This window comes from Armigeres subalbatus, chromosome 2, assembly GCF_024139115.2.
Source record: "Armigeres subalbatus isolate Guangzhou_Male chromosome 2, GZ_Asu_2, whole genome shotgun sequence".
In the NCBI taxonomy this organism is placed as follows: Eukaryota; Metazoa; Arthropoda; class Insecta; order Diptera; family Culicidae; genus Armigeres; species Armigeres subalbatus.
The window spans coordinates 203,721,994-203,747,300 of record NC_085140.1 but is presented as its reverse complement, the minus strand read 5'-3'; the positions used below and the strand labels follow the sequence as shown (position 1 = coordinate 203,747,300).

General features: G+C 40.2%; 1 protein-coding gene across 2 annotated transcripts in view; it reads left to right on the top strand.

Annotated features, from left to right (window-relative positions):
- Window positions 1-25,307, top strand: part of LOC134211519 (protein tamozhennic) — a 32,480-nt gene that overhangs the window by 1,350 nt on the left and 5,823 nt on the right. The window contains exons 1-2 of one of the 2 annotated variants that reach the window (XM_062688435.1): window positions 9,224-9,343; window positions 9,446-9,697. In XM_062688435.1, coding sequence (XP_062544419.1) covers window positions 9,571-9,697 — 127 coding nt within the window. In that variant the 5' untranslated portion in view covers window positions 9,224-9,343; window positions 9,446-9,570. Of the gene's footprint in view, window positions 1-9,223; window positions 9,344-9,445; window positions 9,698-25,307 lie in introns of those variants that run through there. The other variant, XM_062688434.1, reaches the window with a different exon arrangement.

The window sequence follows — 25,307 nt, the reverse complement described above, 5'->3', positions numbered from 1 at the left end:
TAACACTGAATCAACAATTTGAGACCACAATACACGGTCTCTCCATCCTCGAATCCGCCCCACGCTCGTCAAGTCGTTTTGGGCCTGGTCTGTCCACCTCGCTCGCTGCGCTCCACGCCGTCGCGTACCTGCTGGATCGGAAGCAAACATCATCTTTGCAGGGTTACTGTCCGGCATTCTTGCAACATGCTCTGCTCCGGCTTTAGCTACCTTCTGGATACTGGGTTCACCATAGAGCTGGACGAGCTCGTGGTTTTGGTGCGGTGGTGAATCTTTTTTGATCCAAGGTAGACGAATTCCTCGTCCACCTCGAAGGTATCCCCTTCTATCGTAACACTGCTTCCCAGGCGGGTCCTGTAGCGCTCGGTTTCGCCCACAAGCATGTACTTTGTCTTCGATGCATTCACCATCAGCCCAACTTTTGTTGCTTCACTTTTCAGGTGGTTGTACAGTTCTGCCACTTTTGCAAACTTTCGGCCGACAATGTCCATATCATCCGTGAAGCAAATAAATTGACTGGATCTGTTGAAAATCCTACCCCGGCTGTTACACCCGGCTCTTCGCATGACACCTTCTAGCGCAATGTTGAACAATACACGTTGGCACGAAAGTCCATCACCTTGTCTTAGTCCCTGGCGCGATTCAAACGAACTGGAGTGTTCGCCCGAAATTTTCACACAGTTTTGCACACAATCCACCGTTGCTTTGATCAGCCTGGTAAGCTTCCCAGGGAAGCTGTTCTCGTCCATGATTTTCATAGCTCTACTCGATCTATACTGTCGTATGCCGCATTGAAATCAACGAACAGATGGTGCGTTGGGACCTGGTATTCACGGCATTTTTGAAGGATTTGCCGTACAGTAAAGATCTGGTCCGTTGTTGAGCGGCCGTCAATGAAGCCGGCTTGATAACTTCCCACGAACTTATTCACTAATGGTGACAGACGTGGAAAGATGATCTGGGATATCACTTTGTAGGCGGCATTATGGTGATCGCTCGAAAGTTCTCACAGCTTGTCGCCTTTCTTGTAGATGCAGATTTTGACTATCAGTTTGTGCAGGCAAGTGGCCAACTTTTCCGGGCCCATCTTGATGAGCTCAGCTCCGATACCATCCTTACCAGCTGCTTTATTGGTCTTTAACTGTTGGATGGCATCCTTAATCCTTAACGGACTGACGTAGTCATCTTCTCTATTGCCTTGACTTTCACTGCCTGTACTCTTAGCGCCATTCAAATGTTCCTCGTAGTGCTGCTTCCACCTTTCGATCACCACACGTTCGTCCGTCAAGATGCTCCCATCCTTATCCCTGCACATTTCGGCTCGCGGCACGAAGCATTTGCGGGATGCGTTGAGCTTCTGACAACTTGTAACCCTCGTGCGTAATCTCTCGTTACTAGATTCCCACTAGTTTCAATCTTGACTGTTGCTGCTCGGCAGGCCAATTGCGTTGGATCGCTACATCCTCGAATTTAACCACAGATTTGAAAGCGTCCACCGAAGGTCTTACGAAACCCTAATAGATTGGCTAACAGGCTGTCCGTACCTTCAGTTTACGGGGTAATCCAGGTGGCTCACCCAGTGTGCAATGACTTTCGGCACCTTGTGTGGACTTCAAGACTTTGGCGTATCTGTCTTTGTGCGTCTTCTCCAACAAGGTCTCGCTTAATTCTGCCCTTAGTTTCCTTGCAAGGTGAGGAACATTCACCCTTTTCTTAGATGTGCCTGCGATTCCGGTCAGCTGGAAAACTGTCGAACTAGTCGAACCAACCTGTGGCTTAGTAGCCTGAGCTGCACAGTTTTCCTTACTTTAATGCTTTGCTCGATTGGGTACCTTCTCAGGCTTTGCGAACCATGCGAAGCTTATATAGCATTACCATTACGAAGCTTATATAGCATTACCCCGGTTTGCTTTCTGACGCATTTTGGAGCGCGTCGCAGGCCAGCTCTCATTGTCACTCCAGGCCAAAATCAATCGCCTGTTGTACCGACGGGAATCTTCTCGGGATTCCGACGGGAATCCTTTCGGGATTCCGACGGGAATCCTTCAGGGACTTCGAAGAGAATCCTTCAGGGATTCCGACGGGAATCTTTCAGGGATTCCGACGGGAATCCTTTCGATACTCTGACGGGAATTCTTTCGGAGGATTCCGACGGGAATTCTTTCGATGGATTCCGACGGGAATCCTTTCGGTACTCCGACAGGAATCCTTTTGGTATTCCAACGGGAATTCTTTTGGAGGATTTTGTTTCGCTTACAGCTGAGGTATCTCGACGGGAATCCTTGCGAGATTTCGTTGGGAATACTTCAGGGGTTCCGACGGAAAACCTACAGGGATTGCAAAGGGAATCCTCCAAGGATTCCGGAGGGAATTCTCCAGAGATTGCTTTAGGGAATCCTACAGGGAAACATATAGGAAATCCTTCATGGGTTCCTCAAGGGAATCCCCAGGGGATCTTTTAGGAATTCCTTATTGGAATCCTCCAAAGATTTCTCCCTGGAATCCTCCATGGATTGGTCTCGGGCATCCTCTAGGAATTCCTACAGGGAATCCTTCAGGAATTCTTCCAGGGATTCCTCCAGGGAATTTTCCACGGCTTACGTATACGTATACGTATACGTATACGCAGGCAAATTGACTATCGAATATCATAATTCTGACTTTTGGAAATTTGCCACAAGTTTTGAACTTGAAATTCAAAAGGACTCCTTATGAATTAGATTTTCATGGCTAATACAAAACATAATATTTTCTTAAGGCACCTTTATGAAATCCCAATGAAGCATTATGGACGATATACGCTAAACATTAACCAATTCATAACCCTACATTATGAATTTCCTAAGTAGCATTTGGAGGCCATAATCATGCCTTATGACTTTCGTAATTCCTATGAAATATCTTAATGAGTTCATAATGCAGATTTATGAATTTATTATTGCATTTTCCTAAATATTATTCGATTCATAATGCTGCATAATGAATTTTAATTCGCGCATATTGAAAATTTTCTCGAATTATGACCATGTGCTTAATGGCAGAAAATAATTAAAATGTTTGGTTCATTCATGCGGTTATGCATACATGTGATTTCCAATTCGTTTTTTGGTTGTATCGAGGACATCGAGGGAGTATGAAAAAACAAGTGGTGTCGAACGCATTCTAAAATGTCTTCGGATCTGGAAAAAAGTTGCTCATCTCATTCGAATTAAACTTTTCACTTGAAATTGTTAGCGCAATTATTAATTTGCTGTTGCTATTCAACACTTATTATTCACCGTTGACACCAAATGTTCAACATAATAATTTCTTCAGACCCCCTCGATGAAAAATTCAACCGCACGGCTTGAAAAACTTTACAATGTGTGAGAATATAATTCTCTTGGCTGAAGCTCTTCCTTCCAACTAGGGAAACTTAATATGAACATGATGTCTTTCATAAAATTTCTTATGATTCCCTTCAAATCAACTTTGAACAAAATACCGAAAGGTGTCTTATGAAATTCGTTACATGCTACTAATGAACGACATAATCCCAATAATGAAATATGAAGAGCTCAGGATGAAAATCATGAGAGACTTATGTTTCAACGATTTTCAAAAATCTTGTAGATTCATAATTTCTGCCTTATGTTCATTTGCCTGAGTGTAAGGTTTCTTCCAGAGATTCCGCAAGGCTTCTTCCTGGGATTCCTCCAGAGATTCCTCTACTCTAGGGATTCCGCGAGGATTCTTCCAGGGAAACCTCCAGGGATTCCTACAGGTAATCTTCCAGGGATTCCTACTGGAAATCCTGCAGGGATCTAGCCAGGGATTCTTCCAAGGATTCCACCAGAGAATTCTCCGGGGTTCAGCAGCGATTCTTCCAGGGAATTATCCAGGGATTCCGCAAGGATTCTTCCAGAGATTCCGCAAGGCTTCTTCCAGGGATTCATCCAGAGATTCTTCCAGGGATTTCGCGAGGATTCTTCCAGGGAAACCTCCAGGGATTCTGGGATTCTTACAGGTAATGCTTCAGGGATTTCTACAGCGAATCTTTCAGGGAGCTAGCCAAGAATTCCTCCAAGGATTCCTTCAGAGTTCTCTCCAGGGATTCCTCCAGGAAATCTTTAGAGATTCCTACAGAGAATCCTTTAGGGATTCCGCAGGGAATCCTCCAGGGGTTCCTCCAGGGATTTCTCCAGATTCGTCCAGGGATTTCTCAAGTGAATCCTTCAGGGAATCCTTTTGGGATTCAGGAATTCAGAATGGAATCCTTCAGGGATTCCACAGGGAATCCTTCAGAGATTTCGAACTTCAGTTGTTCTAAAGCGAATCTTCCTAGGACTCCGAAGGAGAACCTCCAGGATATACGAAGGGAATCTTCCAGGGATTTTGAAAGTAATTCAGAACCTCCAGAAGGACGTGCAGAAGCTACCTATATACTCCCTAACAAATCTCCATTGGATTCGTGAAAGAATTCCCATTGAATTCTTGCAAATATAGTATACTGACAATATAGTCCACTCTGCCTGATTTGAAAAGACAACGCAGTAGCGCCGCGGTGTCACAAAAGGCAAGCAATATAGTGAAGAGACATTCCGAGGGGTGCTTAAACGTATGATTCAATATGCAGTATTACAAGTTGAAGTAATATGCTAGAAATCATCCCATGATCCCATTTTGATATCTGAGTTTAAAAATAAAGTTTTGAAAAATGTAATTCAAATTTTCAAAAATTGTAAAACAAGTGTAATTCTTGCAATTATCGCACCCCTTGGCTATCGTTTTCAGGCGTTAGTTTCCTTTTCTGAAGCAAGATGGTGTGAATGTGCTGTCTCTTGCCTAATATATGGAGATTCACGAAGTGGACTATATTGTTAATATACTATATTTGTAATTTGTAATTTATTTATTGTCATAACGGAAGCCTATAGGTTACCCCATATTTTAGGTCAAGGAAGATACATTAGTATTGAAAGGAACGGTCGGAATATAAGACAGAGTAGGAGTAGTTTAACTAAATCTAGGTTCTGGTATAGGGTGTCTTATAGAGTCTAGCTTCTGTAATTGCCCTATCTTGTAGCGAGTGCTTTCTTAAATTTGCTTATCATTGTTATGAAAACTCATATGTGAATATGTACGTTATGTGGAAGATATTGATTTGGAAAATGTATTGGAGGTAACCACTTTCCCTTCGATGGGACTTGAACCCATGACCCAACAGTACGCTTGACTGGTGCTGTTGGGTCATGGGTTCGAGTCCCATCGAAGGGAAAGTGGTTACCTCCAATACATTTTCCAAATCAATATCTTCCACATAACGTACATATTCACATATGAGTTTTCATAACATTGTAAATTAACGTCCAAGTCGGGTGGTTTAATCCCCGGAAATAGGCAATTACCTTTGATTGAATTGCTTATCATTGATTGTTGTCTGATCGCCAAAGGCAGCTGGTTACAGTGGATTGCCCCTGCGATCAAAACACTTTTCCTCTTCGCCGTTGTGTGGTGGGGGATCACAAAAGTATGAGCACGCTCCAGTCTTCTGTTAAATGTTGTTGGAGATAGACTGGAAGAGTTTCGACATAACCCCGGTGTATGAAACAACTTATACGGTTCTGGTAGTTGGTGTCCAAGTCGTGTCCTAGACCGTAGTATGGTGTTCCTAACTACAGCTGTAGATTCTCTTCGACAGATACCGTATACCAAACGAACCGATGCTTTAAAGCAACGATTAAGCTGATTGCGGAGTGCTGCTGAAAGTCCCGGGTAGTAGACGACGTCATAGTATGTGAAGAAAAGGATTATCACAGCTTGTACCAACTTCCTACGGGTTTGAACTGGCAGTACAGAAGCGAACCTCCGAAAAGTTCGCAGCGTGCTAAAAACGTTTGCCGTTATGTCGTTAATTTGTTGGTTCCATTTCAGGTTGCGGTCCATTTTGAGGCCTAGATTCACCACGCAGTCCTTCAGACCAATGAGCTCTCCGCAAAAGGTAATGTCCATTGTCGGTGTTACTGAGCCTTCCTTGCAGAAAACGATCGCCTGCGTTTTTTTAGGGTTCGGAAAAAGGAGGTTTCTCCTCGCCCATTGTTCAATTTTGCCTAAATCGATGTTGATGGTTATGATGAGTTGATCCACCTCACCTATATTTCTAGACCAACATTTGAAAAGGGCGTAACAACCAAAATTTATTCCTTCTTATTCCTCGTCTACATATAACGCTTTATATGTAGACGAAGAATCAGAAGGAATAAATTTTGGCTGTTACGCCCTTTTTAAATGTTGGTCTAGATTTGATTCTTGAATGGATTCTCACTGGTATTTCCACTGAATTCCCAAAAAAATCTGCATAATGGATTCCCGAAAGAATCCTCACTGGACTCCTAAGGGAATCACTTTTAGACTCCCAGAAAAATCTTTATTGGTTTCCCGAAGGAATCCCCATTGCACTCTCAAAAGAAATCACCATTGAACTCCCGAAGAAACCCCCATTATATTCCCGAAGTTATCCCCATTGCTCTCCCAAAGGAATTGGACTCCCAAAGGAATCTACATTGGATTCTCGAAAAAAAATCCCCATTGTATCTCCGAAGGAATCTCCCTCTGCATTTCCGAAGGAATTCCCATTGCACTGCCAAAAGAATCACGTTTGGACTCCCGGAAGAATCCCCATTGTATTTCCGGATGAATTTCCATTAGATTCTTAATGTCCAATAACGATTGGAATTCTCGCGATGGTCCAGAAGGAATGTGTTGGGTTCCCGAAGGAATTTCGATTGGATTACCGAAGAAATCCTCACTAGATTTCCTAAAAATAATCGCCTAGATATTGAAGGGAATGCCTTCCCGTAAGAGTCTCAGTTGTAGAGTTCAAAGAGATGCCACAAATTTCTCGGTTCTGTAAACAAACATTGATCGCTAGCCTTTGAATTACATTTCTTAAGTCAAATCCTTCCGGGCTGAACATTAATCATGTTTTTGTCAAGTTCTAATATCTGTACAAGAAATCAAATATTAAAAACCATACGCTTTTCGTGGATTCGCCTGTGGGTTCCGCATCGTTTGAAGGTCGGCATCTGTCACATCTTCATAATTTTCCGAATCCGTTAGGTAACCGGCTGACGAAACCCGCTTTGCCTCAGTATCTTCTCTTTCTCCACTTCACTTCCTTTATCTTCCATTTTGCTTTTGTTCTCAAGATCTTCTCTTTCGATCGGATCCAAGTGTTCCGTAGCTGCGTTATCCATTGGTTCCACAAAGTTATCTTCCTCCAATTGTTCAATGATCTTATCCGCGCATTCTGAGTCATGATCAACTAGAACAACTCCAGACACAACCCCAGCACATAAACTCGGATGTGATTGGGTTTTAGGCTGATCTTTCCTACGATTTCCGGAGGGTCGTTGTGGGCAAGGATCCTTCCGATGACCCGTAGCCCGGCAAAGAAAACACACATCCTGAAGACCGGTATTTCTTTTTTCAGGTCGATAAACACACCACGCACACCAGTGGACATATGCCCCAAGCCGGAATTCGCGGGAAATTTTTCTCTTGTTAAATATTCCACTTTCCCATATCGTCCGAGTGCCATCGATAACTTCTATCACTTGTTTCTGGTGGTAAGTTGAAGACACGAATGTATCTCATATCACTACATGCGATTGACATCCGTACCTCCACCGAATTACGAAATTTGTTTGGCTCCATTAAGCGATTCATTCATTGCTTCCATGCGTTTTCATCCATCGTATTTGCCATTTCTATTGAAAATGCACAAATCAGAAATATCAAAAGTCTAGATCAGCACTAACATTACAAGGGTCTACCTCTGTCTGCATGCTGTAATCATGTACTTTGTCTTAGCTACTTTGTAGAGTCACTCTAATTGAATCATTTGTCGTCTCCCTCTTCATTTAGGGTCAATTTCGTCACCTCCGCCTAGGGCTTCAGCCATATTTAAACGTATGGGTAATCAACCTTCAAGGGTTAAGCGGAGGTGAAGAAATTGACCCGTAAACAAAACCATTTCTACTGCCGTGTCATCGATTACAATGAGGTCAATGTCGTCCAAAAAGTCCTGGAGCATAGATGACCGTGTAATGATAGTGTCATTTCTCCCCACTGAGCTATTCACCGTTTTCCTCCAAATATTTGGCATACAGGGCCTGTGGACTAAACAACTATATATACACAAAGCTAGTTTGATCAGCGACTGTGAGCTGCGAGACTTAAGATGGCAAAGTCCGACTTGCGGTCTCAAAATGCCGTTTTACCACGTGGCTAACATTATTATTACATGTCACAAATGTTCCAAGTGTGATATATAAACTCGTCAACAAATCCCATCCATTTTCACCTCGGGACCAACGACGTTTGGGTTTCTTCGTTACTTCGATACTGTTTTGGCAAAGTTTATGACCAGTCCTACTGTTTCATTCTGCCGTTTGAAAGGCACGAAGGTCTATTCCACTGCTGGATGATGTCGATGTTAATGATGGATCTGTTTTTTTTCTGCACACCATATTTTCGAATCGCACCACTCAGAGCTATGTCTCACAGCAGGTTTGAGACGCATTGCCCTGCTTCAAACTTATCCACGAAGGAATCGAATGTATCGCCGGATATTCTTATTTCTGAGGCTTGATTACCACGTTTTACTGGATCGCATGCTGTCTTATAGTCGACAAAGAGAAGACAGATCCGCAAGTTGTATTCCCGAAATTAATCAAGATTTGGTATTCGCCGTCAAACACACTATGTGAACAAACATGTGAGATACACTTTTGGTTCTTTTGGATTCGTTCGCAACATTTTGCATTCCAAGGGGTATCCGCGGTTTTTTGCTACATATTGGAGATGAACCACAATAAGCATTGCGTTCCGGATTTATTTATGTGTAACGATTATTTTTATAACGGTTGTGGAAACATATGTTTCCTTTATTTGTTATCTTTGACCTTTTCTAATGAGCTTTTCTTATTAACGTTGTAAAATGTACGAGAAAGACATCACCACCGTTAGGTAGATCAGTCTGTGCTTCTATTATAATAATATCGCAGAACTGATTATGTCGATTATGTTCATAGAGTTTCTTGCTACTTTTATCGTTTTCCTCTGTTACACTAGAATTTACCAAAGCTCTATCGCATTGAGCATCAAAGCGAAGATCTGTGAGAAGCACTTATTATATTTATAGCCGACAGCAAGAGAGAATGCAGAAATATTTGGGCTAAGTAGTGAGAAGGTTTCTGTAAAACGATCAGAAAAGTAACCGAGTCGTTGTAGACAAGTGTTGTTCGGTGGAAAATGGCGAAAATCATTGCTTTAGAATATTCAAAATCCTGGCTTGTAACATGTGATTGTTTATCCGAATGATATCAATATCAGGGCGGTGAATTATTCAACAGTGCTGATAAGATCATGTTTATTTTTCATTCCCGATTATGTGAAATGCCAGCTTTACGCGAATGAATCGTACTATCGGTGGTTTGGTGAAAGCGTGCTAGAGGAGAAATGATACGTGAAGAAGTTACTAATTGATAAACATATTCAACGGCAAACGACGACAATCCACCATCTGCAATGGCACCTGTTTACGACGAGAACGAGATCTTCAGGGCACTCTGGAATGATATTACGAACGTGCACTGGGCGTTCCTTGAAGCGGACGAGTGTATGCAGAAGATTGAGCTGAGGCAGAAGTTGGAAGGTACGTAGACTCGATTTTTATTCGTTCATTATAATAGTTGTTGTCTCTAAAAGAGTGACAATCGACCAATAGAATGTTTTTCAGGTATTACACACATGTATTTGGGTTACTATAATTATAATTCCAGGCACATTTCTATATCTGTTAGCTTATTAGTCTATTGCAATCTTAATTATGAGGTATACGGTGAATTTGTTTTGTCCATTGACCGTTAGCGATAATGACGATGACTCACATGCCGACGACAGCGGGAAGGACAGTCGTAACAAAGAAAAGAGTAAATGTTTTACACAGTGTTACAAAAGAAACTGATTTATGGCCGGTCTAATGTCTAGTCCAGAAGTCGCTTATATTTATCATTGCTTCTGATGGATTTTACTCCACTCTCACATTAATAGTTTTTTTTGTGTCGAATTCGTTTTGTTCGACTATCTGATTTATTTTTCGTTTTAAACAATTCCACGGCTCAAAAGTCGATCATCACCGTGTTATATACTTATCGTGGTGGGTAGGATTACGATTAGTATACCGGCGTGAAGCAATCAATCGTCGTAAATAGCGCCAGTTAGTCAACTACTATACCAGTAGTATCGAGCAATGCGTTTGTATTCTGTTTTTAAGAAATATGATCTGTTTTAGATGGGTGCGTAACGGGTGTCGCTGAAGACAAGAACGGATCACTCAACGGATCAGTTGCTACAGTAGTGAGCATATATAATCAAAATATATAATGTATTGAATCAAAAGCAATTTCTGCTTTTTAGAAGTTCAGATGAATCAGAATGAGATTATTATAATATCATTAAAATTAATGCAATTTTAGCCGAGATTACCTATTCGATGGAACTCGGCTGTTGTTCACCCTTATTCTTGTTTACGTACGAACGCGCTTTCGAATGAAAGCTGATGCGCATTCTCGTTTACGCCAGCAAAATCAAATGGGAAAACGATTCGAACGAACTGCATTCGTTCGAAAGTTTCGTTCGTCCGTATACAAGAATAGGGGTGGTTGTCTTCAGGCGTTTCTGGCGCGCCTCGTAGTCGACGCACATAGGGGTATTTCGCCATTCTAGCCGGGATAAAGTTAAATTTTCAAAATTGTCCTAGAGCAGTCTAAATATGTCTCAAACTTCTCTGAATAGTAGACGAGTTACTCCTAGTACTAGGTTTTCTATTTAGATTTAAAGTTTTACCACTACACTTCTAGAAAGTTAAAGGTTTTTCATTGAGGTTTTCTCTGTTGAATTTGATTACGTTCGGTATGTTCTATTGTGGTCAAATATTTGTCACAGTAATCCACAGATCAGTACATACCATGAAAAAGTAGACAAAATAGTATCATGTAAACGTGTTTTTGACAAGAATAAATTATTCTGAACAGAAATACAAAAGAGTAATTCGAAGTCCATTTTCGTTCCTCATATTTTCAATAAGCATAAAACACTTATTCGATGATATTCGGTAGTATTTAAGTATAGAGGACGTATTTATGTCTATATTTTAGGATCCTGAAGAAAAATCTTGCGCAAATTTGCGCCATTTTGAAAGCGGATGATTTTAGTTTGGTACTGTATTTAAGGCATTTATGACCTATATCATACATTCAACATCCCCATGAAAAGAGGAAGAGTCATAGAGCAATTTCCATGACACCATCTTTCAGCTCTATGTTTGCCCTTGCAAACACATAGAGCACAACTGATTTCGGTATTAGCGATGACAAGAACAAATTAATTGAAATTATCAATGTTTTTCGGGGTTTTAAAGGGTAAAGCACATGGGTCAAAAAGTGAAAATTAAGAAAACTGATTTTTCAGCTAAATTATCATCACAGTATCATAAAATAAGGTGAAATATAGCAGTTTGAGAGATCAAATAATTTATTCCGGCTAGATTGCGAAAATACCCCTATGTGCGACGTTGGGATCACTACCAGATATTCCAACCCGGAAGTCCGGGGAATGGTAACGTTCTCTCCTGCTTCAGTAATGAACGCCACGTCCTGCTCCTCAAGGAAAATCCGTTCTCGTTGACCAGGACTACCCTAAAACCCTTTTTCACTTATGTCCCGGTCAAAACGTGTTTTGCAACTGCGCTGAAGGGTGGCGAGCTGCGTGAAGATCGGATCCAGTTGCTCCGAAGTGTAGAGCGGAGCAGATTCTTCCGAAGGCATTTTGTTATCTGTTGCAGCGTGGCTTTATGCGGCAACTCCGGCTGCCGTGTCCAAATGTGAAGCAGCTAACGATGGTATAATTTATCATCCCGACCAGCTTCAGGTCCTTCCAGGTGGAAACGATAGAGCAGGTCGCGATACTTTTTCGTGTTATCGTGACGAGCGATTTCGCCCACCGCAATTGGCTTGAATCCACTGCACACTGGGGAAACCCGATTTCAAATGTGGAAACAATTGATAACTTTCGTCACAATCAATTTACAAAAAAGATCAAGGGTTTATTAGAAAGAGAATTTTTCAAGGAATTCAGTGAGTACTGTTTCATGGACGTGGGGCTCTTCTGTATGTATTACGAACTTCCTTATTTTTTTTTGCGATATTGTACTAAAACTGTGTTTATCTCTTCACTGTGGATCCACAGAAGGGCACTAAGGCCCGATGCCCACATAGCGTCTTTTCAACGCTGCGAGCACACGGCGTTAAAAGGACGCATGTGTGCATCGGAAAAAAGCGGTAACGCAGCATCGCCGCACCGATGCACACCTGCGTTTTTTCAACGCCACGTGCACGCAGCGTTGAAAAAACGCTACGTGGGCATCGGCCCTAAATATATTTTGCTGGTGAAAGTTGGAAATTTAAGGGTTTTTGGGGTCAAATAAACATCAAAGTGCATTTTATGTGAAATTTTCATGTATTCTATAAAAATCAATAATATTTACAGATAATTGTTAGTATTATTGTCCCAAAGTGTTGAACGGATATCGATAAGTGTTTGCCGAACAAATACTAATAAATTAAATCGTTTCTCAAATGTTTTATTTTGTCATTTTTTTGAATATAAAACAGATTTTTCAAAAGTTTTGAATAGCACCGATGCCAGACATTTCCTAACTATACCCGAAGCACAGCTAGACAAGAATAGTCATTTTATATGAGTCCTGTTGTGATTATAGATAGGAGGTGTTGGAAGATACACTTTTTCCATCCTTTTTATCTAAATTCCCCTATGAAATAATATAACTGAATGATTTTGAGCAAGAAAATGATGTAGTAATATTAATTGAATTGATATTTGTCAATGATTATTATTATTATTTATTCAGACTAAGGCCGAAGTGGCCTGTGCGGTATATAAGAGTCTTCTCCATTCGGCTCGGTCCATGGCTACACGTCGCCAACCACGCAGTCTACGGAGGGTCCGCAAGTCATCTTCCACCTGATCGATCCACCTTGCCCGCTTCGCACCTCGCCTTCTTGTGCCCGTCGGATCGTTGTCGAGAACCATTTTCACCGGGTTACTGTCCGACATTCTGGCTACGTACCCGACCCACCGCAGTCGTCCGATTTTCGCCTTGTAAACGATGGATGGTTCTCCCAGCAGCTCATGCAATTCGTGGTTCATTCGCCTCCTCCACGTACCGTCCGCCATCTGCCCCCCCATAGATGGTACGCAGCACTTTCCTTTCGAAAACTCCAAGTGCGCGTTGGTCCTCCACGAGCATCGTCCAGGTCTCGTGTCCGTAGAGGACTACCGCTCTAATGAGCGTTTTGTAGATTGTCAGTTTGGTACGGCGGCGAACTCTATTCGATCGGAGCGTTTTGCGGAGTCCAAAGTACGTACGATTTCCAACCACTATGCGTCTCCGAATTTCTCTGCTGGTATCATTTTCGGCAGTCACCAGTGAGCCCAAGTACACAAATTCTTCTACCACCTTGATTTCGTCATCACCGATGCAAACTCGCGGTTGGTGGCCCACATTGTCTTTTCTTGAACCTTTTCCTATCATGTACTTTGTCTTCGACGTGTTAATGACTAGTCCTATCCGCTTGACTTCCCTCTTCAGTCCAATGTAGGCTTCCTCCATCTTCTCAAAGGTACGTGCCATTAAATATTGTTTGAAATGAATCAACTACTGGGAGAAAAGCTCATCAATGAAGAACAATTTGTTGTAATAACACACTTTTATCAATTTGTGTGAAAATATTTTATTTCGTTTCCATCGCTGTAAATCTTTAATAACAATTAATTGTTGATTACTCCAATCTTTCGAATGGGACACAAATTCAAATTACTATGAAATCCCCAATAACATTTCCAATCATCCATTAAACATATCAAAAGGATAATTAAACATTAACTTTGGAAGATGGTTTGCATCGTTTCCGTGTACCACTTGCATACTTGTCTCCGTCGTAACATGCGAACCGCTACAGTGCGTGCTGCATAGAGACGTCAACATTAACACAGTGGTTCTACATTCGTGATTTTGTGAACTGTTAATTCAGGACACAACGTGATATGTTAATATTGAAATTGCAGCGAATTGAAACGAGATAGGGAGTTGGGATCAAAGACAGAGTGGTAGAGTATTTTCAAAGGTATATTTTGGTCAAATAAAACAGTGTACATAACAACGTATTTTATCGAAAAATAATGGAAAACCATTAGAATGATACAAATTTTTTACATTTTCGCTTCTCAAATGTTATTGAAAGCTAATTTCTCGTAGTTTAGAGACAGCATACATGTAGAAAATTTCATCAGCTTTCCAATGCACAGTAAAAAAAAATGTGTAATATCACATCAGATTTGATGCACATCATCGCCGTCGCAAATCGTATGTGATATTACATCAGTTTTGTGTTACAAAAAGTGACGTACTTGGAATTTTCTCCTCAAAATAATGCGATTTGCGACGTAATGTTTTCGACGTAATAATAAAATCGACGTAAAAATCAGTCCGTAGAAACCTCGCTTTCGGCAGCTGGGTTAGGGGTGTTCGGGAATTTTCTTTCATGCTTTCGAAATACACGTTGAAGAAATGCAATACATTATTTTATTTAAAAAAATGTTGTACAAAAACATAAAGTATAATAACAAATTATTGATGTTCGAGACACGTTAGCTTTAAAAATTGCTTTTAATATAAAAGTTTCTAGATTTAAGCCTTTCAAAAGTTTTTATTGTTCCTTAGGTTTAAGATTTTAATGTGTTGGGATTTTTAGTCAGATTTTTATACTTTTAGATACTAATAGACATTGTCGACTGATTTCATTATTGCATGACAGATCATTTTCATCCGGCGCGCCATGGCTTTGGCGCGGCGGCAGCATGGCGACGTCATGTTATTTGGATTCATTTTCATACATCATTTTTAGCCAGCGGCGGCGGCGTTGGTCGACGTGGGCTAATTTTACATATAAAACATTCTGCCGAAATCTTCGGAAGCTTACAGGAGTTCCCCGTAAGTTCTTCCAAGAGTTCCTCCGCAAGCTCTGTCAGGAGTTCCTCCAGGAATTCCTCCAGAAATTCCTGCTCCAAGAATTCCTCCATTAGATTCGCCGGGAATTCCACTGACAGTTCCTCCAGGAATTCCACCGGAAGATCATCCAAAAATTCCACCGGAAGTTCCTCCAGGAATTCCTCCGAAAGTTCCACCAGTAATTCCTCCGGAGGATCATCCAAGAATTCCTCCGGAAGTTCTTCTGAAATTTCTTCCAGGAATTCTTCTGTTATTTCCTCCGGGAATTCCTCTGCAATTTCCTCCAGAAATTCCTCTGAAATTTCCTCCAGAAACTCCTCTGGAGTTTGCTCCAGGAATTCATCCGGAAGATCCTTAAGGAATTCCTCCGAAAGGTTCTCTAGGAATTCCTCTGGAAATTCCACCAGGAATTCCACCGGAAGTTCATCTGACATTTCTTCCAAGGATTCTTCTGGAATTTCCTCCAGGAATACATACGGAAGATCCTCTAGGAATTCCTCCGGAAGTTCCTCCAGGAATTCCTCCGGAAGTTCCTCCAGGAATTGCTCCGCAAGTTCCTCTAGGAAGTCCTCCGGAAGTTCGGCAGCAGTAGCACAAGGAAATCGTCAGCGGCGTGGCGCGACAGCGCATAGGCCTATTCAACATTCATATTTTGTTAGCAAATGTCTTCAGTCGATTAAGGTAATGGTAGCAACAGTGTAGGCATCAGTAAAGCCACTAAAGACAAAAATAAAAAATGCACAAGTTTATTTTATCGAAAGTCTTTAAGAAAATTCCTATAAAAAATCTCTTGCGAATTTTTCTACGAATTTGTCCAAGAATTACAGATTCAAAAAGGATTCCTCAGGAAATATTACCAGAAATTCCTCCTAGAATAAAGAATTACTTCCTAAAAATCCCAGTAATTCTACCAAAAAGGTTGCATAGAAAAACATCTGAAAATTCATTCAAGAATCCTAGAGAAATATCCTTAAAGAGTTCCTCACATAATTAAAAAAAAACTGTAATTTTTCGTGAAATACTTTAAGCCGAAAATTGTCCCATAAATGCTCCAGAAAATGCCACAAGATTCGTTGATTCAGCCAAAAGCAGAGGAACTTAAGTTATTTCAAGAAAACCGAGAAACGTCCGTAAATTCAACCAGGAAATTCTCGAAAAAATGCTCAAGAAAAACTAGGAAAATTCTCTCAGGAATTCCTTAAAAAATACCCCCAGGAATTATTTGCGAAACTTCCTCAGGAATAAATCCTACAACAACAAGATCGCCCAAGAACTCCTCTAAAAATTCAACAAGAAATCGTTCGTAAGAACAACCAGAAATTATTCCAAAACCCAAAAAAATGCTACGGAAATACTTCAAACTTTAAACAAAAAACTGAATACTTAAAATTTATAACTTAAAACTTGAAACTTAAAACATAAAAACTAAAAACTTAATACTTGATTCTTAAAACTTAATACTTAATACTTAATACTTAACTAATACTTAACTGAATACTTAATACTTAACACTTAATACTTAATACTTAATACTTAATACTTATTACTTAATACCTAATACTTAATACTTAATACCTAATACTTAACTAATACTTAACTGAATACTTAATACTTAATACTTAATACTTAATACTTAATACTTAATACTTAATACTTAATACTTAATACTTAATACTTAATACTTAATACTTAATACTTAATACTTAATACTTAATACTTAATACTTAATACTTAATACTTAATACTTAATACTTAATGCATAATTCTTAATAATACCTCATACCTAATACTTAATACTTAATACCTAATACTTAATACTTGAACTTAAAACTTAAAACTTGAAAGTTAATACTTAACACTCCTCGGTCGGGTAGGTTTTACTTACACGAACGACCAAGCCTCGAAAAAAGTCGAAACGCTATTTTCAAATCGCTATATCTCAACTGTTAGAGAACCGATTTGAAAAATTTTGGGACTCACAAATTTTCTCGTCCTCCAAGATTTGTCTGAGACGTTGAGATCTTCGATACCGGACCTACCGGATTTCATTTTGACTGCTGGAACAACTTCGTAGAATACTGCAACTTCCGAAATTTGACGGATTCTAAAATATCCAACCCAACGAACATTCCCATATACACTAGCGCCGCCAAGCGGATGAGTTCCTGAATAATATTACCTGCTAAAATTTCATTTCGACTTCTTGAACAACTTTGTAGAAGACTGCAACTTTCTAAATCTTGCGGATTCCAAAAGTTCCAACTCAACGAGCATTCCTATATACGCTAGCGCCGCCAAGCGGACGAGCTCCGGAATAATATGATCTGCAATAATTTCATTTTGACTTATTGAACAACTTTGTAGAAGTTTGCAACTTTCTAAATCTTATGGATTCAAAAATATCCAACCCAACAAATATTTTCATATACACTAGCGCCACCAAGCGGATGAGTTCCGGAATAATATGATCTGCAACAATTTCATTTAGACTTCTTGAACAAATTTGTAGAAGACTGCAACTTTCTAAATCTTACGGATTCCAAAATATCCAACCCAACGAGCATTCTCATATACACTAGCGCCGCCAAGCGGATAAGTTATGGAATAATATGATCTGCAATAATTTCATTTTGACTTTTTGAACAACTTTGTATAAGACTGCATTTTCCTAAATCTTACGGACTCCAAAATATCCAACCCAACGAAGATTCCCATATACACTAGCGCCGCCAAACGGATGAGTTCCGAAATAATATAATCTGCGACAGTTTCATTTTGACTTCTGGAACGACTTGCAACTCTAAATCTTAAGGATTGCAAAATATCATACTTATATCACCATGAACATCGAGCTGGTGAGCACCAACCACGCAATTTGTATGAAAATCACGACTTGCTACGACGTTTTGAGGTCTCAGATAAATCTTGGAGGACGGGAAAATTTGTGATTCCCAAAATTGTTCAAATCGGTTTACTAACGGCCGAGATATAGCGATTTGAAAATAACGTTCCGACTGTTTGGGAGGTTTTTTTCGTTGGAGTGTAGTACCTACTTAATGCTTTATAATTACAACATTAAACTTGAGATTTAAAACACTCGATATAAATTTAAAAATTTTATATTTTTGGTTTTAACTTTATTTTAGTTCTAGGTTTGAAATTTTTTCTATTTTTTTTTTCTATTTTTAGTTTAAATTATAAATTTTTGAATTTAAAATTTTTAATTTCTAATTTTTAATTGTTTGTTGTTATTCCATTTTTTTAAAAGTGTAATTTCTAATTTCCAAATTTTTAATTTCGGTGGAGTCCTTGATTAGCTACATCATTAGTATGTTGGATTTCATTTTTTTCTTTTCCATTTACAATATGTATAAGAACAATTTAAATTTCTTGCCTACCTTAATGCTGCTAGGATTCCGCAGTATCATTCGATCAGCTAGAAAACAAAAAGAGAATATTAAAAAATCAAATACCATTATTTTTTTTAAATCAGCTCGAATTTTCGTGTTTCGAGGATGTTACCTTTGACATGGATTGATGCTAGTTGGCATTGGCGTTCAGTTCATTGGCGTTTCATTGGGTCCGTTTGACTGTCCGGAATAATTTCATTCCACTCTTTTCCGAAACGGGACCGTCAGTGCAATTCTTATTCGTTGCTCTCAGCTGGTTCCATTAACCGGTCCGGTTGGTTGTTACGCTCTCTTTCGGGGAACTTCTCCGGCTTCATCTCATCTCCAGCTAGTTGATTCCACCAAACGGCAAATCAAAATTGCTAGCTAGATTCCGCCGGAAAATTTGTCCTGCAACCAAAAAAAAGCAAGTTCGAAAATGAAAAAGATTGAAAACTTGCGAAAGTGTTCGTGCATCGGAGGTCATCTTACCTGCTTGTTCTGGAAGGGTTCTTATTCTTCGATGAAATTCATGAGGACTTTTCAACACTTGATGCTACCACAAATTGAATTTTTCTTCTGACGAACGAATAAAAACAATCAAAGTGAAAACTTATCTACCGACTAGGATGACAGTTCTGATTCGGTTCTGTAATATTACACTGCTTTTGCGCAATATACCACTTTTTAATGTAATATTTTGTTTGTTATTGAACAATAATGATGTGCATAATTTTGAATGTAAATAAATACATAAGAACGTATGTAATTTTTTGTTGATTTAACGTAGGCATAAAATTATTTTTGCAAATTAGATTTTACATTGAGCGACGTACAAAAGCATCGAAGCCACCTTAAAAATACGTAAAATCTCTTTTTACATAGAAATATTAGGTACGTCTAGAGAAGTTACGTCGCGGCATATTAATATTTTTTTTGCTGTGTGGAGATAGTAGCTTTAAGCTATGTAGCATAATTTCAGAGTTATGATCAATTTAAGGCAGTTATGTACGAAAACAGTAAAAATACAATAACTCAGTAGTCTTTGAGATTTGAGCATATGCGTAGAACAATTTTTTTCATCAAATATGATGATCTATCAGCCCCCAACATATTTGCACTGAGAAACCGAACACCCTGTATATATGTCGTCGGCGAAGCCGAATAACTGGACGGACTTAAAGAAAATTGTACCACTCGTGTTAATCCCTGCTCTTCGTATTACCCCTTCCAAAGCGATGTTGAATAGCAGACACGAAAGACCATCACCTTGCCGTAACCCTCTGCGGGTTTCGAAGGGACTCGAGAATGCCCCTGAAACTAGAACTACGCACATCACCCGATCCATCGTCGCTTTGATCAACCGTGTCAGTTTATCCGGAAATCCGTGTTCGTGCATTAGCTGCCATAGCTGGCCCCGATCGATAGTATCATATGCGGCTTTGAAGTCGATAAATATATGATGTGTGGGCACGTTGTATTTGCGGCATTTCTGCAATACCTGACGTATGGCGAACACTTGGTCTGTGGTAGAGCGTTCACCCATAAATCCCGCCTTGTACTGATCCACGAACTCTCTTGCAATTGGTGTTAGTCAGCGGCATAAAATTTGGGAGAGTACCTTGTAGGCGGCGTTCAGCAATGTGATTGCGCGGTAGTTGCTACAATCCAGCTTATCGCCCTTTTTGTAGATGGGACACACGACACCTTCCATTCACTCCTGCGGCAAAACTTCCCCCTCCCAAATCTTGGTAATGACCTCACCGCCGTGTTTAAACAGCTCTCCTGGTAGTTGGTCAACCCCAGGGGCTTTGTTGTTCTTCAGCCGGCCAATCTCCTCCTGGATTTCCTGGAGATCCGAAGCCGGTAGAATTATGTCCTACGCGCGTTCTCCCAGGACCATCACCATACCGCCATCTTCGTCTACCACATCGCCATTAAGGTACTCTGCTACCGCTACCTTTGGATCACCTCCCGCTCGATCGTAAGAAGGTTCCCGTTTATGTCTTTACACATATCAGGCTGTGGCACGTGGCCCTTACGTAAACAGTTCAACTTCTCATAGAACTTTCGTGTGTTATTAGCCCGGTACAGTTGCTCCGTCTCTTCACGGTCTCGATCTTCCTGCTAGCGCTTTTTCCTCCGGAAAATCGAGTTTTGTCTGTTCCGCGCCTGTTTATATCGTGCCTCGTTCGCCCTCGTGCGGTGTTGCAGCAATCTCGCCCATGCTGCATTCTTCTCTTCTACTAACTGCTCACATTTGTCGTCATACCAGTCGTTTATATGATCCGGGGGCACCGTGACAAGTGCAGCGGTAGCGGTGCTACCAATGGCGGATCGAATATCTCTCCAGCCATCTTCAAGAGACGCTGCGCCTAGCTGCTCTTCCGTTGGGAGTGCCACTTCCAGCTGCTGCGCGTATTCTTGGGCTAGTCTACCGTCTTGTAGCCGTCCAATGTTAAGCCGCAGTGTCCGACTTCGACGCGTGTTGTACACCGTCGAGAGTTTTGAGCGCAGGCATACTGCAACGAGGTAGTGATCGGATTCAATATTCGCACTGCGGTAAGTGCGGATGTTCGTGATGTCGGAGAAGAGTTTACCGTCGATTAGAACGTGGTCGATTTGGTTTTCCGTTTCTTGGTTAGGTGATCTCCATGTGGCCTTGTGGATATTTTTGCGGGGAAAGAAGGTGCTTCGGCTAAATTTTCATCACGATCACAAAAACTCAAATTTCAACCGATTTTCAATCTTTAGGCACCAAACGAAAACAAGCCCATGGGGTGATTCATCCTCTCTAGTCCCCGGGGAACCTGTACTAAAGGTGTACTGTTTGAGCTTCTCAATTTGATACCTAATTTTCGAGTTTCGTCTTATGAGACATAAAATTGCTTGCAAATATGTGCTCTGAATCAGAGGAATAAATTTTTCGTCGATGCGCATACGAAACAAACGACAAAAGAGAACCAGCGACAAAGCTTTGTTTTTGTCGGAGATAATAATGACAAAGATCCGAAATTTTTTGTCCACGACAAAAAAGAGGACAATTTTGTTGCTAACTTTTCATTCCGTTATTTTACATTCTCTCTAGAGCAAATTTCGGTTTTATGCTATCGTAGTTTCTACTTTCATGGAAATATTCGAGAATCTAACGCTGATTACAAAAATAGCCTCGTATTCTCGGAAATATCAGAGCATGCAAGGCAAATGATTCTTGTCATATTGTGTTCAGGTTCTGACAAAGGCTTGTTGCAAGGTGCGTTTGTCAGTAACAAACTCTGTTGATGACAAAGGGTATGTTGTTAGGCGTTGCTCGAATATTGATTCCCTGGCTCTGATGATCCCAACTGTATTTGCTATCTTGTATATGCCATTTCCAGGGCTGTTACAACAGTCGCGGATTTCGCGATTTTCGCGTTTTTCGCGAATTTCGCGGATTTGTCGCGGATTTACTCTTCCAGTCGCGAAAATCGCGGTTCCGTCAAATATTGTCGCGAAAATCGCGGATTAATAATTACACACTCGCGAAAATCGCGATTTCCCTCAATTAAATTAATTCAACATGTCATTTATTTGGGCGTTTGCAAAATAGATAACCCGTCGAGATCCAAACACATAGTATTTGAATAATCTTTCAATAGTCGTATGGATGTTGGTTTAAGTGGATACATAGAAAGTCTGTCGAATTGTCAGATCGATCATATTGCATTTCTGGATTACCGAAATACCGAGAGCTATTTATTATATTGCTTAGAACTTTTGTGCCGCTAATTGCTTGGAATCTTGGGTTTTTTTATGGCTTTTTTCTCAGGGTGGTGCAAATATGGTTCATCTGCATCCTCGAGTGTCTCGCAGTAATCTTTTCTATGCGCGCTGTTCTCCGGTGGTATGTTATCTTGCTGCTGAAGCTGAAGCATTGAGATCTGGGTGGGGAATGCCACATTTTGACCATTCTCGCCAATATTAGTTGCCAAACAGAAAATCCTTGTGGATTGTTCGACATTTCTCTTTGTGAGAAAGGATCAGACTGCCTTTCAATGGTTGGGGCGATATTCAGAAATCCGAATATCGTCGGTTAAACGAGAGGTTGTTTTTTAATTGGCCGACCATCAGTTGCGTCTAGTTTTGTACCATGCTCAATGACTCACACTGTTGCAGGCATCTCATTCAAAGCATTCAGTATTCATCCTTTGTTCTATTATGCATTCCAATAACTTTTTTTGTTAGGCTAGTTTTTGTTCCATTACTTCCGCTTCAAAATTCCTCGCTGTTCTTATATCCATTGAGAGTTCGTTCGTGATTACTCAGTTGCAGTAAACTGTCTGACTGAACTTGAGTCTTGAGACTCCAAACGAATTCTACGATGGATAGCACATACGACGTTGTAATGCTCACTATAGATGGCAAAACGCCATCGTGTACGTGGCCTACCATGAAGCCTACGGCCTTTTCTGGGATGTCTAGTGCATGTTATCTTCGCTTGACGCTCTTCCGGCAAATGAACAACGTAACGAGTCTGCCGTGTTGCTAAGCAATACCCATCCATTATCTCATACGTAGTGCTAATGACATCATTTTTCAAATCGAGAATATTATCCAAGTTCTTAAAAAATCGCAGGCCTTAGGACCGTTCCTGTCCACCTCTGGTTTCATTTCGCATGAGTGCTTTTAAATCAGATTCGTCAGGCTTTGCTCGGGCCTCTGCAGAGTTCTGTAGAGAATCGCTTGCTTTTAAAAAAAAATGGTCTTATATACTATACAGTTTTATATATTACATAAATAAGTGAATGTTCTTTCATTTTGTTTTCTATTGATGAATATGCCAATAGATAAGAAGCAAAAATATTGAAAAAATTTAAAATTTTAAAACGTGTAATTATAAGTAAGAAACCATATTTTTGTTTGTCGCGGATTTGTTTTTACAGTCGCGGTTTTCAATTTGCTAGTCGCGGATTTCGCGAATTGGAATTCGACTATTTTGTAACAGCCCTGCATTTCTGGCCAAATTTATCCTTTGAGCGGTCATCGGAAAGCCCTCTGGAAGATTCGGAACTTCCGTAAAAGTAGCCAATTCTAAAAGTTAATCCGAGAGCTTCGCGATTTTTTCGAAACCATTCATACCGGCGAATTGTGTATGTAATCAATAGTGAAAGTGCTCTGAGACCAAATGCTTCCAAAACGGTGCTTCGGAAGATTCAGAACATCCGTAAAAATGGTCAATCCCAAAAGTCATCCCAGAGATTCGCATTATTTCGTAATCATCCATCCTGACGAATAAAGGATGCAATCAGTAGTGGAAGTTTTCCGTAATCCCAAAAAGCTCCCGATACGGTCATCCGAAAGATCCGGAGCATACGTATAAAAGTGCCCAATTTCAAAAATACATCCCAGAGCTTCGCAATTTCTTCATAATCAATCATACCGGCGAAATGTCTGTGCAATCAATTGTGCAAATTATCTGCGACCCGCAAATACTCCCGATACGTTCCTCTGGAAGATCCGAAACATCCGTGAAAGTGGTCGATACCAAAAAAATGATTAATTCCTGAAGTTTATCCCAGAACTCCACATTTTTTTTCCTCCATTGGGGGGAAGTAATAATTACTTATTATTATTGTGCACAATTATTGTGCAATCAATAGTAGGTATCAGTAAAAATGGTCAATTCCAAAAAATCATCCCACAGCTTTGCTATTTTTTGCTTTCCATTATGGGGTTAAATCGGCATTTGCGATTTCTATGGAGTTTGCACCAAAAATAAAGAAAAAAAAATTGTTCTAGATCCCTCGATAGAACATTTTAATGATATGGAAATGCTAATATCACCTTCCAAACTTAGACGTACATGTTCATGATAGAATTAGAGCCGAAAGTATAGAATTGATAGTTCCGTTAGGATACGACAGGCATGAAGAATGTTTTTATAGAAGTCGATTTGAAAGCTAGCGGAGGGCAATATTTTTGATGGCATATATCACATGACCTTCCTTCTGCCAAGCTCCCGTATGAAGGGGGAGGGAAGAATATCAGTGTGGAAGCTGATATATCTCCACTGGCAAAAGGAAGGTGGTTTGATTTGCTCATATGCCATCGCGTGCGGAAGGATTTTCTATCGACGAGTTATGTCTCCATATTTCTAATATGACATCCGCATCTAGTCGAATAGGATTTTTATTACACAGTTCTGTTTTCTCATTGCGTCCGTCTCGTCGCAACCAACTTCTCTAAAAACATTCTTCATGCCTGCCGTATCCTAACGGAACAATCAATTCTATACTTTCGCCTCTAATTCTATCATGAACATGTACGTCTAAGTTTGGAAGATGATATTAGCATTTCCATATCATTGTAAATCGTTTAACTTCACGTAGAAGTAACACACACAAAATCATTAATTTAGAAAACATTTTAGTTTACCCACTATATGAAAGAGGAGAGTATATACTTTCACGTGGTGGGTGTTTCAGAGATACTGATTTTTGAAAAATAATATTTCCCCATAGACACACCGTGCGGATGTTTCAGATTTTCCGTAGGGCCGTTTTTATGGCATTTGGAGGTCACAGAAGATTTTCCCTATATATATTTTTTATCTGTTGCGTTTATTTGAAAGGCTCAGGCGTGCATAATACTTAACGGAGCCGAGACTTTATGATATTTACAATCGATATCATCTTATTATCAACAGTTAGTAAGGAGATAAGGGTATAGACCAAGATACTCGTGGCGACTCAAGGTTAGATTGCGTAATTTCAGGACGGACTAGGTTGGGATTTAGGTTTGAGGTA